This window comes from Protopterus annectens, chromosome 17.part0 (genome assembly GCF_019279795.1).
Source record: "Protopterus annectens isolate FY-2018-M chromosome 17.part0, PAN1.0, whole genome shotgun sequence".
In the NCBI taxonomy this organism is placed as follows: Eukaryota; Metazoa; Chordata; order Ceratodontiformes; family Protopteridae; genus Protopterus; species Protopterus annectens.
In genome coordinates this window covers 735372619-735388993 of record NC_056751.1, presented here as the reverse complement: position 1 = coordinate 735388993, position 16375 = coordinate 735372619, and the positions used below count along the sequence as shown (strand labels likewise).

The 16375-nt window shown below is 37.2% G+C and overlaps 1 protein-coding gene across 1 annotated transcript in view; it reads right to left on the bottom strand.

Annotated features, from left to right (window-relative positions):
- The window catches only part of LOC122791750 (SLAM family member 5-like), a 128681-nt gene that overhangs the window by 19130 nt on the left and 93176 nt on the right, over positions 1-16375 (bottom strand). The window contains exon 4 of the mRNA XM_044059664.1: positions 4131-4267. Coding sequence (XP_043915599.1) covers positions 4152-4267 — 116 coding nt within the window. The 3' untranslated portion in view covers positions 4131-4151. The remainder of the gene's footprint in view (positions 1-4130; positions 4268-16375) is intronic.

Genomic DNA, 16375 nt, shown 5'->3' with positions numbered 1-16375 from the left:
TAACCAACGTATCAGTAATAATTGGACTTACACAATCCCCTGGAATGGTAATAGGCCCTTTGGGTGGTGAGGGGGGGGGGGGTTTGCACTGAACCTGTCAGCCAAGATGTTGGCAATGTCAGAAGGGTCAGTGTATTTTGTTCCATTTTGTACTAGCTCAGAACAGACCTGAGTGTTGCTATTTAGGTTTTTGACGTAGCCATAGAAGGCCTTATGGTTATCCTTGGCAACTTTCTTTTCAAAATTAGCTTTAGTTGACTTGACGAGGGCCCTCAATTTCTTACTAATGCTGATCAGGGATGATTTTTCTACTTGAGATTTGGCCTTTTTTTGTATAAGTCTCCTCCTTTTATTGTAAAGTTTGCTTATGGCCGGGGTCCACCAGACTGGTTTCTTCTTGCTTGAGGAAGGAGTCTTGGTTTTATTTGGGATAGCACGGTCCATGCAATCCTGAAGATGTATATAAAGTGCCTTGGTGTAGGATTCCGCATCTTGGATATCATTATCCTTCTGCAAGGGAATAGTGAAGCTTTCCACTTCTGACGCAAGCAGTTTGAAGTTTGCTTTGGAAAGGTTTTTGACTATGGTTTTTTTGAACCACCTTGCCTTCATCCACAGCTCTGGTGACTGACTCAAAGATTAATGGCTGATAATCTTGATTTTGGTAAAGCAAAACACAAGTTTTGGTAGATAATGCATGTGTTTACTGAAAACAAAGTGATTGTTTTTGGCTATATATATGAAAAGTCAAAGAGATGATGAACGTATGTTTCCCAAAACCTTCAGTCTAGACAAAAAATAAAGTTCTCAGAAATGTGAAGTGTTTAATCTAATATTTCCCCGTGGTATGCCATAATGCAATAATACTAAATATGCAATTGTCTTAAATACATTATTGATAAAAACAGAAAACTAAATGCCTTTAAACTGCTCACAAGTATAACTACTTCAGTAAATCTTTATGAGTAGAATGCATGTAATGTCCAAACTAATGTCCAACATACCTCTCAACTGTCCAGATTTTTGACTCATATTTTGGTCTATCCCTCATAAACTTTTGGTTTTCTGGCAAATCACTAGCAAATCATTGAGGATTGAAGTCAGAAAATAATGAGTTACAGGCTTCATACCCTTCAGGAAATTCATGTTAATGCAAAATCTGTTGTTCTATCAACATTCTAAGTTTGTAAGAGCAATGTTTAAAATTGTCCCTATTTTGGGGCCTATGTTCTAAGTTTGTAAGAGCAATGTTTAAAAATTGTCCCTATTTTGGGGCCTACGTTCTAAGTTTGTAAGAGCAATGTTTAAAAATTGCCCCTGTTTTTGGGCCTTTGTACCCCCATTATATATGATATTGTCCAAATTTCTTGGTCTTAGAGGTTGAGCGGTATGATGCCCGCTATTTTGATTTTAAGGAAATACTGCTGATACGGCTTTGTTGTGCGTCAGGGCTGGTAACTTGGCACGTAAAAATCCACTACCAAACATTAGCGGACCGGAGTTCCGCTGTGGTGACCCCTAACCGGGATAAGCCGAAAGACACAACAACAACTGCTGATGTGGCTTTATGACCCAAGCCAACAGAAAGAGCACCATGAAGGAAGGGAGGCTAGTGTGAAACTTTCCACTGCAACCCATAGAGTCTGAATGAACATTATTTGGCTAGAGTACTTCAGATTTTATTCATTTCCAAGACTGTCTTGATATACTAATATTTCACTGACATAAGCATCACCAAGTTTTTCCTGCTTCATACAATTTCAGTATACTTTATATAAAATACTAAGCACAAAGGGCAAATCACACCACTAAAGGCTGTTCAAACACATATAAAATGTATAAGAAAAAAGAATGAACTTGCCACCTCTTGCTCTCAAATATTTAGATAACTGAAACACTCAGTACAAACTGTAGTTTAGGTGGAAGCTTGGTAGCTCTTACAAGAACTGTTGAGCTGTTACAAACAGCAGTTTAAATTGAAGCTTGCTAAAACTGTTTAGCTGTTAGCAGCTGAAACACTTGATTCAAACAGCAGTTAAGCTGAAGCTGGCTAGCTCTTACAAGAACTGTTGAGCTGTTAAAGACAGTTGAAGCACTCTTGATAAACAGCAGTTTAAGTTGAAGCTTACCAGCTCTTACAAGAACTGTTGAGCTGTAAAAACAGCTAAAGCACTTTTGATACAAACAGCGATCTAATTAGGAGCTTCCCAGTTCTAATTAGACTGTTAAAAACTCTTTATTATGTAAAACAAATAGTAAAACAAACAGTAATATGCAGGATAAGCGCTTTCAGTTATGCTTAACCTTCTTCAGATTCTGTCAGAAATAAGAAAAACTTCCTTTTTATATACAAAAGAGTTGCCACTCCCATTCTGAAGACATCATTCCTTAAAGTGAAAGCTTAACTTATATTCACTTTTTATTTCTCAGGCCTCACTCTTTTAATATAGGTTTTAGGGGTATTACCCCAGTCAGTCCTGGGGGATGATCTGCTCTCAGATCCATAATCCACCTTGCTTCTTCAGCTTCCGTTTTATTCGTTATGTCACCACCTCGGATACTTTCTTTTATGTTTGATAAAGCTATAAATCTAAAAGAGTGGTTCTCAAATCTAGAGATATGTTGGTAGCGAGAATTAGTTTCTACCTTGTTTCTTATATCACATGTGTCGAAGAATACGTTCCTTGAATTTTCTGTTCGCTTTGCTATATAATAAGCTGTGCAGATACTACAGGTTGCAATATATACTAGGTTCCTGCTGTTGCAATTCACTAGCCCTTGGAAAGTATATATCTTATTTGTTACAGGATGTATAAATGTATCATGTGTGTTAATCCAAGCACATGCTTTACAGAAACCACATTTCGTGTACCTCTGTTAGACCTTGTAGGAGTAGCCTGAGTGATATAATTTCTCATCGCTATTCCATCTTTTTGGCATAAAAGTCTCTTTAGATTCTTTTTGTTCTTAAATGCAAAGCTGGGTTTTTCTTTATTCATTAGCATCTCACACAGTAGAGTAGCATATGATTACGCCACATATCAAACATAAAAGAAAGTATACAAGGTGGTGACATAATGAATAAAACGGAAGCTGAAGAAGCAAGGTGGATTATGGATCTGAGAGCAGATCATCCCCCAGGACTGAATGGGGTAATACCCCCAGGAGCGGCCTTAGGTCAACTAGTGCCCTAGGCAAAAGGGCTTCATGGCGCCCCCCTCACACCACCTGGTGCCCCCATCCTGGTCTACCTACACCAAATGAATACTGGAAAAGCGCCCCTGCTAGAGCGCCCTAGGCAGCTGCCTAGCTGGCCTATGCCTAAGGCCGGCTATGAATACCCCTAAAACCTATATTAAAAGAGTGAGGCCTGAGAAATAAAAAGTGAATATAAGTTAAGCTTTCACTTTAAGGAATGATGTCTTCAGAATGGGAGTGGCAACTCTTTTGTATATAAAAAGGAAGTTTTTCTTATTTCTAACAGAATCTGAAGAAGGTTAAGCATAACTGAAAGTGCTTATCCTGTATATTACTGTTTGTTTTACTATTTGTTTTATATAATAAAGAGTTTTTAACAGTCTAATTAGAACTGGGAAGCTCCTACTTAGATCACTGTTTGTATCAAAAGTGCTTTAGCTGTTTTTACAGCTCAACAGTTCTTGTAATAGTTGGCAAGCTTCAACTTAAACTGCTGTTTATCAAGAGTGCTTCAGCTGTCTTTAACAGCTCAACAGTTCCTATAAGAGCTGGCAAGCTTCAACTTAAACTGCTGTTTATATTAAGAGTGCTTCAGCTGTTTCTTACCAGCCCAACAATTCTTGTAAGAGCCGGCAAACTTCCACTCACTGCTGTTTGTATCGAGTGTTTCAGCTGCTGTTAATAGCTCAACAGTTTTAGCAAGCTTCAGTTTAAACTGCTGTTTATAACAGCTCAACAGTTCTTGTAAGAGTTACCAAGCTTCCATCTAAACTGCTGTTTATGCTAAGAGTGTTTCAGTTATCTAAATATTTGAGAGCAAGAGGTGGCACCTTCATTGTTTTTTCTTATACTTTATATAAAATTGGGCTTGCATGATAAATTATGTGCACAGTACTTGAATATCTTAGCTTAAGAAGTGCCATATAACTTACCTTAATTTGCTGTGTTTTGTATTACTCCTGCATTTTCTGTGTCTTGTAAATGACCGTGCAAATGATGAACACAGTGGCAATTTTAAACCCCAGACATAAGCCCAGCAGTAAGGTTAGGAATACTATTATGTCTTGTCCTGAAATGATAAAAATAGTTATTGAAAACTGTGCATTGTCTAATCCTATGGGCAAGTGAAAAATGTCTTCCAGATTCAAATCTTGTTTTCAAAATTAAATTCAGTATTACTGTAAATACATTTTCCAAGGTTTAGCAAAGAGAATATCTTGTTTTGTAGTAAAGAGTTGAACACTAAACCAAGCAGGAGTGAACATTAGCACAGCAAAATTGTCAGGTTTTGCAGTCAATTCTGAAACCAGCAGTTTATAGCCTTTACTCTTCCTGATTCTCCACCTGGTATCTAAATTTGGTAGCTTCCTCTGCAGATGGCTAAATATCCTTAAAATACGGCCCTTAAGAATGCATAATTCTGGATACAAAGTAGCTTAATTTAAACCCACATCAGTACACGCTGTTCACATACTAACACATCTTGATTATGTGATAATTCTAGAATTAAAGTAGCCACCACTTAAAAACATGACGCATAGAAATTGCAAAAACTTGCTGACTATCAGCTTGTGATGGCAAGGACCAAAAGGAGGGGAAATGGTGGTGTGCATGGAGTGAGGTAGTGTGTGTCATAGACTGGTACTGGAGGCATAAGCAGAATGCAGTAGGCATGCAGACAGACCACACATTATAATGACTGGCAGATGACACACCATTTTATGATTTAGTGGATATGCTAGAAGGGAGACATCATCCACAGGCACACTGGGTATGATGAATATGGAGGAATCGAGTCACTGATATATCATCTGTAGAGAATGCTATTCAGTAGAGTTAAAATAAAAAGTGGGTAGAGAGATAACAGCTGCTGACATGTTGATTAGGAAGGGATAACAGTCCTTCTCAGAACAGGTAGTTGGAAAGTGAGACCTCTAACTTGACCACCAGGATAGGTAGTCAAGATAGAAGAAAGTACAGTCGTGTAAGTAATCTTACCATAACAGCAGATGTTCGAGTGATAACTGCTGTAAGTAATCTTACCATAATGGTAGATGTTCGAGTGATAACTGCTGTAAGTAATCTTACCATAACGGTAGATATTCGAGTGATAACTACTGTAAGTAATCCTACCATAACGGTAGATGTTTGAGTGATAACTGCTGTAAGTAATCTTACCATAATGGTAGATGTTCAAGTGATAACTGCTGTAAGTAATCTTACCATAACGGTAGATATTCGAGTGATAACTACTGTAAGTAATCCTACCATAACGGTAGATGTTCGAGTGATAACTGCTGTAAGTAATCTTACCATAATGGTAGATGTTCGAGTGATAACTGCTGTAAGTTATCTTAGCATAATGGTAGATGTTCGAGTGATAACTGCTGTAAGTAATCTTACCATAACGGTAGATGTTTGAGTGATAACTGCTGTAAGTAATCTTACCATAATGGTAGATGTTCGAGTGATAACTGCTGTAAGTTATCTTAGCATAATGGTAGATGTTTGAGTGATAACTGCTGTAAGTAATCTTACCATAACAGTAGATGTTCGAGTGATAACTGCTGCAGTAGCCTTAGCTATATGAGTTATTTCCTGCTAAGGCTATCATAGCCGGCCAACTTCCAAAGCTTCAGGCGACCAAATTGACAGACATCTCGGACTGAGCTGACTATAAGTCAAGTTAGAGTGTGAAGCCCTTCATAACTATCCAGCCAACAGAGATAGGGAGGCTGCGCCCTGAAAGGAGAAAACTAGGAACAACAAAAAGGAAATATCCACACCCTGGAATAAAAAGCGCACCAAAACAAGGGGGATGGAGGGAGGGGGCAGCTACTGCAGAAGTGATCATTCGAACATCTACTGTTATGGTAACTTTACTTACAGAACTGTACTACATTCATCATAGTGATCACTGCTGCAGTAGTCTTAGCTATATGGGTAGATTACCCTAACTAACTACATTTGGGAGGAGAAAGAAGAAGAATCCAGAAGCCTCTGGAAAATGGTCCTAGCAAAGCCTGATTTAGACCTAAGGAAGGAATCAAGCGTATAGTGCTTATTAAAAGTATGTAAAGAGGGCCAAGTTGCTACTTCTAGAATACTTACAGAATCCAACATTTTCCAAAAAGCCATAGATGAAGCCAAGCTCCTGGTAGAGTGTGCCTTGACCTGCCTGGAATAGTTTTGTTATGGCGAGTATACCAAAAGGTAATAACTTTAGGTAACTATTTGGAAATAGTCTGGTTTGACACAGGATGTTTCTTATTATTATTTTCACAAGAAATGAACAATTGAAGATCTGAAAAATATAGTTTTGTCAAGATAGCACCTGCGTTGCCTGTGGATGTCCAATGTATGGAGTATCTTTTCTCCCATTTTAGGCATAAAAAAGGAATACTTCTCAAAGAAACCCTGTTGCTATGCTAAATGAGGTAAGGTTGACTCACCATACAAGCTTGTAACTCAGACACTCTTCTTGCAGAGATCAGAGCAATAAGTAACACTGTTTTCCATGTTAAGAACCTCAAGTCAGCCAGTTTAGCTGATCCAAATGGAACAAGTGTTAGCTTCTGTAACACAAAGTTGAGATCCCAAGGAGGGGCCGCCACTTTTTTTTGAGGCCTCTTATTTATTTAACATTTGTTGACCGGGAAAGTCCAACTAGGACAGAGGCTATTTTCAGCAGAGGCCCAGGGAGAGCACTCCAGATGCATGTCTTTGGAATGTGGGAGAAAACCAGAGTACCCAGAGGAAACCCACACAAACACAGGAAGGACATGCAGACTTCACACAGAAGACACCCCAGCCAAGAATCAAACTAGAGAATCTCTTGCTGTGAGGTGACAACGTTAACAACTGCACCGCTCTTATGCAAAACCCCTTTTAAAAACATTTTGATGTGAAACTGCATTGAAAGATAAGGAGCCATGAGTAGACATGCTGAAATGGCTGATAAATGAACAGTGATAGAGGACTAAAGAGGCCATAGGATGCTAACTCACACAAATATTGTGAAATCAGAGAACTAGCCCTGAATCAGGTACTGGTTATGTTGCTGGTACCAACTAGAAAACATTTTCCATTTGCTAATACATGATTTTCTAGCAGCAGGCTTTCTTGCCTCCATTAGTACCTGCTGAACATCCTCAGTAAACAAGTACATAACAGAATTAAGACCCTATCATCCAGACAGTCAATTGAAGTTGATTGATCTTTGGGTGTATGAAATACCTCTGTTCTTGTGAGAGTAGATCCAGTCTGTGTGGAAGCTTGTGGTAATTGCCCCTGGCCACTTCTAAAAGAAGGGAGAACTATGGTTGCCTGAGTCAAGACAATGATCCTGGGGGATTACCCTGGATATTAGTGGAAAGGATAGAAAAGCACACAGGAACATTTGTGTCCAAGAAAAAGAAAATGCATCTGTCTTGCAGGCCTTATTGCATGGAGTCCTGGAATACAATTTTGCCAGCTGATTATTCGGATAGGAGGCAAAGAGGTCTACTTGAGGATCTCCCCACAGATGGATCAAATCTGGGAAGACCCCCCTCATATAGTTTCCATTAATGAAGGTCTGCCTTTGCCCTGCTCAGCTTGTTTGCCACACAGTTTTGCTCCAGTGGAATGTAGGATGCCTGGAGAGTGTGACTATGCTGTGAAGCTACATCCCAAGCTAAACTGACTAGTCTGCAAAGGGGGTACAATGTGCTTCCTCTTTGCTTGTTGATGTACCACATGACTGTGATATTGTCTGTAACCACTAGAAGATGCCCCAGGGACCAAAGATGGTTCACAGAATTGAGTGCCTTGATCAGGGCAAGTATCTCCTTAATATTTATGTGCCTGCATCTGTCTTTTGTGTCCCATTACTCTTGAACTTTTATCCCTTCAGAAACTGCTCCCCAAGCAAAGTCCAATGTGTCTGCGGTGACTGACTGCCTTGTAGCAGGCGGGGAGAAGGGGAGACCTGGATTTAAGGGTATCTGTTATCTCCACCAAATGATTTATCTTCTAACAATCCCCAGTACTGGGATTTGAAAAGATAAAAAGTGTTGGTGCTGAAACCAAAGAGATTTCAGATACCACTGCATGTTTCTCATGTAGAGTCATGCCAGGGGTGTCATGAGATTCATAGATGCCATGAGACCCAAGATCCCGAAATATTCCATCACAGTGTCTGATGCCTGAGTGGAAAACCTTAGAAATAGCTCTAGATATGGTTCTAGTTTTCCTGTGGATGAAAAGCTCTTTGAACCGAGTTGTCCAGTTGATATCCCAGGAATTCAATCCTGTGTGAAGGAGTCAAGAAAGACTTTTGCATTTTCTTTTTTTTTTTCAAATATGATTGTTATTAGTATTTTCACGAAATGACATTGTCCACAATGAAATATTACATCATAAGTTAGAAGATGAAGTAATGAGTAATTTCATAAAAAAAAAAATTCCAAGAGTGCAATGCTTTAAAGTAACAAGGCATGCATGCAATCTGACTCTGTTTTAAGTAAAAGTTTGAGCAAGCCTTACAAACTAAAAATATAGTTTGTCAAAAAACAGATAAAGTGGTTACTATAATTGACATTATAATAATGAACAATGTTGTTAAGTCAGTAAAAAATTGTTATGCATCTATGGTTTGTACCTTACAAGCAGCTATTTACAATTATGTACACTGGCTTGTCACTTATGTAGGAAAATTGTAGGAAGTCCAAAAATTGGTGTTTTTCCATGTCATACTATTATAAAGATACCAATATGGTGAAAAGCATTTTGATAATCCATGTATATGTTGTGATCATCTTGTAGCAAGGATTTTATTTAGGTTGTATACTGACTTCATAAAGAAAGAAGTTATTATTTATAGGATTTAGTGAATAAAAATAGTACTTTTCTAACTAACATACTGAGAATCTAACTGAGGACCTCTAGAAGTCTTTTCCAGTAGTTCTGCAAGTATAACAGTTCCTTACGGCTGTTTTTATTTTGTTTGCTATGACATATTTGATAGCCAAGGATCTAAATTCTATCCAAGACACTTTGGATCTATCTAGCCAGTTTAATGCTATATATGAATTCAGTATGGCACTTAGTGTGACCACAATGTGTTTGGTCTTGAATGTGTATGAGTTTGGAAAAATGTTTAAAATTGCCATTTCCCATGAAAGAGTGGATTTCATATAACCTGATTTCTCCAATTTTGCCCTTAAAGAGCACCATAGTTTGTAGATGTTTTACAGGACCAAAAAATGTGTAGAGTGTCTGCTACTGAACTTGTACATGTGGGGCAAAGGGGAGATATGTTGGGATTTATTTTGCTCAGAAAGAGTGGTGTGTGATAGGCATCATTACTGATCATAAGTTGCGTGTAGATTAATTTTTTAAATGGAGTTAGTTTTGTTGTTATGTCAATTGCCGCTAGTTTTTTCTCAATGGTTAATTTATTGTTATGACTCAATCAGTATTTGGAATATAGGATAGCATCCTGGTGTTTAATTTGAGTAATTAGTTTATAGGTATTGGATACCACTTTAGTTTTCAATGTGAGGAGAGATGTGATGTTATGAAATATTTGGAGTTCATTTGGGTCTGTATTGTTTTTGTTGTTATCAGAGTTACAAGGTATAACATTTGTTTGATAATTATGCAATATTTTTTATTTGCTGCTAGGGAGTTGATGGCAGATGTCAGAGGTAGGTCTTTAATTTGGTAGAAGTCCCAGACTGTACATTCCTTTATTATTGGATAATTGTCTAGGTTTATCATATTATTGTTAAGTCTAATATTAGGGTTTAAGTGTATTGGTTGAGCCATTGTTAATACATTCTTTAGATTTAAGAAGGTTATGAGTTTTTGAAAATATGCCGTATTATTTATTAAGGTTGGATGGATTTTTAGGTGTTTCAAAGTTTTGCCATTAAGGAAGGTTAACACCTTTGTGTTTATATTAGAGGCTTTAAGATTTTGGTAGTAAATTTTCATCCAAAAAGGGTGCCATGATGTATCCGAAGTTTCATATGTAGCTAATCTTATAATATGACTGGCTCTGATAATAAGATAGTAAGTCTGAAAGTCAGGAAGATTCAGACCGCCCTTCTCTTTGGGTAGAGTTAATTTTGAATAGCCAATCCTAGTATTCTTAGGGTGCCATATGAATTTACCTAGTGTTGTTGACAATTTAGAGAAGAAAGTGTTTGGAATGGTTTGATTAGTGGCATTAAAATGGTAGAGTATTTTAGGGAAAATATTTATTTTTATAATCGCTGCCCTTGATAGTAAGGAAAGGTTTACATTTTTCCATCTGTCCATATCTTCAATAGCCTTTGACCAAACTTTATTTAGGTTTTTCTTTATTATATCTTTATGAGGGTGAGTATATGAGATGCCTAGGTATCTGAGTGAATAATCTACCTTAATATTTGTTTCTGGGAAGAAGAATTCTTTGTGACTCTTAGGGTTTAGTGGGAATATTTTTGATTTACTTGGGTTTATGGCAAAGTTTGAGACTGCAGAGAACTTGTCAATAGAATTTAATATCTTTTCTTTATCTGTAGAAGGAAATTCAAAATAGATATTTAGATCGTCTGCAAACGCAGTATATTTAACTTGGATTTTGGAAATGTAGATGGGGTGGTTGAATGTTTTCTGGCTTAATTTTAAAAGGAGGGCCTCTAAGTAGAGGTTAAACAGATATGGCGAGAATGGACAACCTTACCTTGTTCCATTGACTATTGGAATGGGATTCAAATTCATTTTCTTTATGCATAATGTGGCGGTGGCTTTGTCATAAAGCACCCTAACCATATTTATAAATTCTTCAGGGAGGGCAAAATGCTTTAAAACCTTATAAAGAAAATTTAGGTTGACTCTGTCGAAGGCCTTATGTGCATCGACTGAGAGGTTATATTTAGGAGAATTATCCTTTGCTGTCATGTTTATTATTGCTTCTACTGTTAATGTATTGTCCCAGGCTTGTCTATTCCTCATGAATCCTAGCTGATCATTTGATAGTATGTGAGGGAGTACTTTGTTTAGCCTGTGCCAGAACTGTAGATAGAATTTTTATATCCAAGTTAATTAGGGCGATTGGACGGTAGTTGTTAGGATTGTGGTAATTTGTGTTAGGTTAGATGAGAATTGTCTTCAAATTTGTATAGGTCGGGTATTCCAAATTTTATTATATAATTATATACCTTAAGTAAGAGCGGAGCTAGTTGTTTCTTAAAGGATTTATAGAATTCAACTGAGTATCCGTCGGGGCCTGGGGCTTTTCCCAATTTTGATTTGTTGATGGCTAGAAGTATTTCATCTGCGGTTATTGGTGCCTTAAGTAGATTTATCTGAGCTTCATTTGCTAGTGGGAATTTCAGTTCGTTAAGGCAATTATCAGGGCTTGACTCCTTGGTAAGTTTTTTGAGGGCCATAGATTCCTTGGTAGATTATCTCAAAAACTTGGATGATTTCCTTATCTGAGAAGAATGTCTTATTGTTGTATTTGATTTGTTTTATTCTAGAGGGGGAAGGTTTACTGTTAATTATTCTGGCCAGGATTTTAGAAGGTGTTTGAGCCCATTCAGCATATTTGTTTATAAGCCTGAGTTCATTGAGGGAGAGTTGGTTCGTTTGTATTTCTTGAATTTGTTTTTGAGTAGAAAGCATCTGTTTTTCTAAGTCTGTAGTGTATTTGGATTGGAGTTCTGTTTCTATATTTTTTAATTTGAGTTCTAGGTTGACAAGTTAGGGTTTAGCTTGTTTTTTGAGTAGTGACGCTTTTTGGATTAGTATTCCTCTAAATGTTACCTTAGTCACGGCCCATTGTATATCATAAGGAATGGTTGAATTTTCTAAGTTGTTTTAGTTTGGCTGAGAAGTTCTTGGATTTCATGGAAGAGCTCCCTGTTATTAAGAAGATTTGGTTTTAAGGACCAATTTGATATATATTGGGTGGTTTTATTTGACTTGGTTTCTTTAATTTTCAGATTAATTATGGAATGGTCAGATATGGTTCTGGGGTCATTATAATAATCTATTTCATATTTTGAGAAATTAGTTGAAATTAGGAAAAAAATCAATTCTAGACCATGATTTGTGTGGGGTAAGAATGTGAATTTACTGATTTCAGGGTTATTCCTAAAAGTTTCAAAGGGATCATATATATTGATGTCATCCATTAATTCAATTATAGTCTTTGTTAGGACAGGGGATTGTTGGGTTTCTTTACTTGTTCTGTCTAGTTAAGGTCTGATCGTCATATTCCAGTCTCCTCCAAATACATAGAGATGGTTTGGATACTTCTCTAAGATTGTATACATTTTGTAAATGAAATCAATTTGGAATATGCATGGGCCGTAGACATTTAGTATTAAGATGTTTTCCCTTAAGAATGGGGGGGAGTATACCATATAGCACCACCTACCATTAGGGTCAGAATTACTTGATATAATGAGACCTTTAAAAGATTTTTTGACAATTATTGTTATCCCTTTAGAGGCGGTGTCAGCTCCTGCGGCGGTTGTTGATTATATCCATTTCTTTTTGTATCCCTCTCCCACTGGACGTTAGTCATATGGGTCTCTTGGAGTAATCATATCTCAGCACTTGAGTTACAGATTAGATGTAAAATTAGATTATTTTTCTTGCTATTCTGTAATCCTTTCGCATTCCAGAATTCCAGTGATACCATTAGAGCACTACACTAACCTATATGGGTGATTATTAGCACAGTGGATAGGGTGAAGGTTAGACAGTTTAGAATATTGTATATGGTATTTGTAACTTGTATTGTGTGGGATTTACTGATTGTTACATATGTTAATAAAGCTAGTACTTGACAACCCATCCCCCTCAGACCCCCTCCGTGCATATCCACGAGCTACTGCTATCTGAAAGAGGTGATATAATCATATTTACAAAACAAACTATTATACAATAATCTACTGTTATTCTAAGATCCATCAGACACTAGCACATTTACTAGACTTTAAAGGGTGCTTATTTTTGGAAGTGAAAAATAGAATTGCGACTTTCCTTCTTATTTACTCATCCGGTATATTTATGTATAATTCTGTAATATTCTTTGGGGTTCCATCCCATGTTGCTTGAATACAGAGGGTAATAGTCTTCTTAGCCAGTCTGGAATTTACAGTGACGTATGCTCTTTCCTTCAGCTGTGAGATGGGTGTTATAATAAATGATTAGATTACCTTGTTTCATATACATCAGAGATAATTAATGGGTTAAAATCTATTCCTATTGTTATGGTGGACTTTTTCGGACTGTTCGGAATCAACAATACCATGATTTCCTTCTGTGTGAAATGGGAAAGAAATATACATGTAGATCAGGCATATAATACCTAACTAGGTATAAAAATATATGAATGGTTATGTGATAACTTGTATTCCTGTATAATGAGTTTGGCATTAAAATGTTTAAAACTATTTGCACATTGGTTAATATGTCCAGTATCAGATTAGCTTGTCACTTTTGATGAGCTTTACATTAAATCAAACAGAGTAAAATAAAATATACACAATTCTTTTTTAACACAAGGATCTTACATATCAAGTCACTGCTCTGTACTGTGCATATACCAATAACGTCAATTAGTATAACTCTTTTGCTGTCCTGTTAAAGAGTACAAGGTTTCGCCAAACAAATAATTTAACTTTTTGCAATTCAAAAATCTATAACACAGAGGTTTTTGCAATTATTATATTAAATAACTTTTTAAGAAACACTTACTTAGTGAGGAACGAGCACTTAACTCCACAGAGCAGTAATAAGAACCTTTCTAAATATACAATTTGATTATACAGATTACAAATTATTCTATATTCCAGTTATAAAAAGGGCGCCACAACATATAATATTGGGGTTTACAGACATTGCATAGCTTCTCACATAATGGTTGTAAAGGTGTGCGCGAGAGTAGCACCTCCCACACTGTGTCAACTCGAGTAAACTAAGGTTCAGGCCATACAACACCAGAGATCATCCCGTAGCAAGGCGCTGGCCAGCTTCAATCTCTAGTACTAACCATACTGGGTTATCCACACGTGGGGGATCAAGAACAGCGCCACTCAAGTTCACCAAAAAGATCGCACAAAAAGAAGAAGAAAATGGTTCCCATCGTGTTCCACTCAGTCGCATCCAAATTTGGTATGGCAAGTATGTACAACACCATTCCCACTGGCCCCCAACAATAACAAGCTCACTTAATTCCATAAGCGTTTACTCACACACCTGGATTCAGGGAGAGTTATTCAGACAACACAGGGCACACTTTCAAATAAAAAGGTGTAATGAAAAAAAAACTCCCCCTGCCCTTCTTAAATCATAACTAATGATATACAACTAAATCTAAATTACAAGCTATTTGAAGCTTGACCACTCAAGCATACACATGTTCCTGGGTATAGCATAAAAGTTGTTATGAAGGACAGAATAGTTGCACCACAAATAGCCAATTCTAGTAGCCAAGTGGAACTCGACCCATGCCCATATCTGATTGCCCTGAAACTATAATCTCCACCAAGGGTCATAAGCTCCATCAGCTACAAGCCACTGCTAGCAACCCATTCAGTGAAGTGAGGTAATTATATAAAGTAAATCGGGGGATGTTGGGTGCGAGAGAAAACACAGTTTGTGCTGGTCATGTACCAACTTCACACGTAGAATTTGCCTGACACACTCTATATCCAGCAGCCTTTCCAGTATACCGCTGTACAATGGCTCACAAAACACTTTAAGCTAGCCTAGCAGACCATCTGTAAACCCTTCCTCCAAAACACATGCAATGCAGTACAATTTCACACAAAAAAACAATGTATATGACCTCCGCCCTGCATAAGAATATTTCTAGCAGAAAATATGTCTCGTGGGTACACCTCTCTGAACACTCTAGGCACTTGTGCCAATTTAAAACAGCCATAGAACACCAAATCATTGTCTTTTACATTTCTCTTTCAACATTAATGAGAATTCAACTAAATCATAACATTTGGTCACACTATTCTAGCTGCCAAATAGACAGCAACACCGGACGAGGGGTAAAGGAATACAAACAGTATTAATTATATGGGTGTGCATCTAAAACATCTAAAACTTCAGTGACAAAATGGGGCAATCGGGCAACCAAACAAGACCCCAAGCAGCCAAGCCAGGAGTATATGGAAGTTATGCGCTTTCTGACAAGATACACACAACAAAACAAGAGACAATTTAGTGTGTGTGTAGATGCTTTGTGGTGCATGGTAACCACCATTTTAACATACTACAAGAACAGTCAGTTTGCCGCTAAAAACAAGCCTGGCTCAATTGTCTTCACAGCTAAGGAAGGGCTTCAAAAACTTTTATTTTTCTTCAGTAAGAGGATGTAGGAGATAAAAACAATTTTTGATTAAGTCTTCCTTTCTCCAGAGAGACAGAGAAGGAACAGAGATCCAGCCTGTCCCTGTCCCACCGCATCGCACTCTGAGGAAGGAAAGGAAAAAAAATAAAACATCACTAACTTAGAGCCGTTCTGATTGCCTTCCTCCTCTCCTCACTTCTAGCTTGAAGAAAAAACAGATTAAAAAAAAAAAAAAAAAAAAAAGACTTCTTCTTCCTGGGCTCTTCCTGGGCAGGCCAGCAGTAAGGCACTGACCAGGCATGGAACTGATCTTTTAGTTAGAGAGGACTTTGAGAGAGGCTGGCATAGGATGGCTTAACTTTGCCAGCCAATGGAACTTCCCAGATTTTCACGTTTTTAACCTTTTTTTCAGGAAGTAACCTTGCGGGGTGTGAGGTAATGTTTGATTGGCTGGTTTCATTTAAGGCCTGGAAATTTCGCTTACTGTAAAAGGAATTTTAAGGCCGCAAGCTTCGTTTTTGAAGGCAAGTAGTTGGAATTTAAAAATTTTGAGATAGGTAGAGTATACAAATTTTAGATTTTACTTTTGAGTTTAAATTTTAGATAGAACTTTTCTTTTATACTTTGCTTTTTATAAAGGGACACTTATTTAGTTATATTAAATGCTCTTAGCTAAGCAAATTAGCTTTATTAATTATAGCTTTGCTGTTGTTTTTAGTTGAGTAATTTGCGAAAATTTGATGAAATTTGTTATTCATTTTGTTTGAAATTTTTTTTGGGCTTTAAAGAGTTGGGGTTTGAGAGGATAGAGAGAGGGCAAGGGGAGGG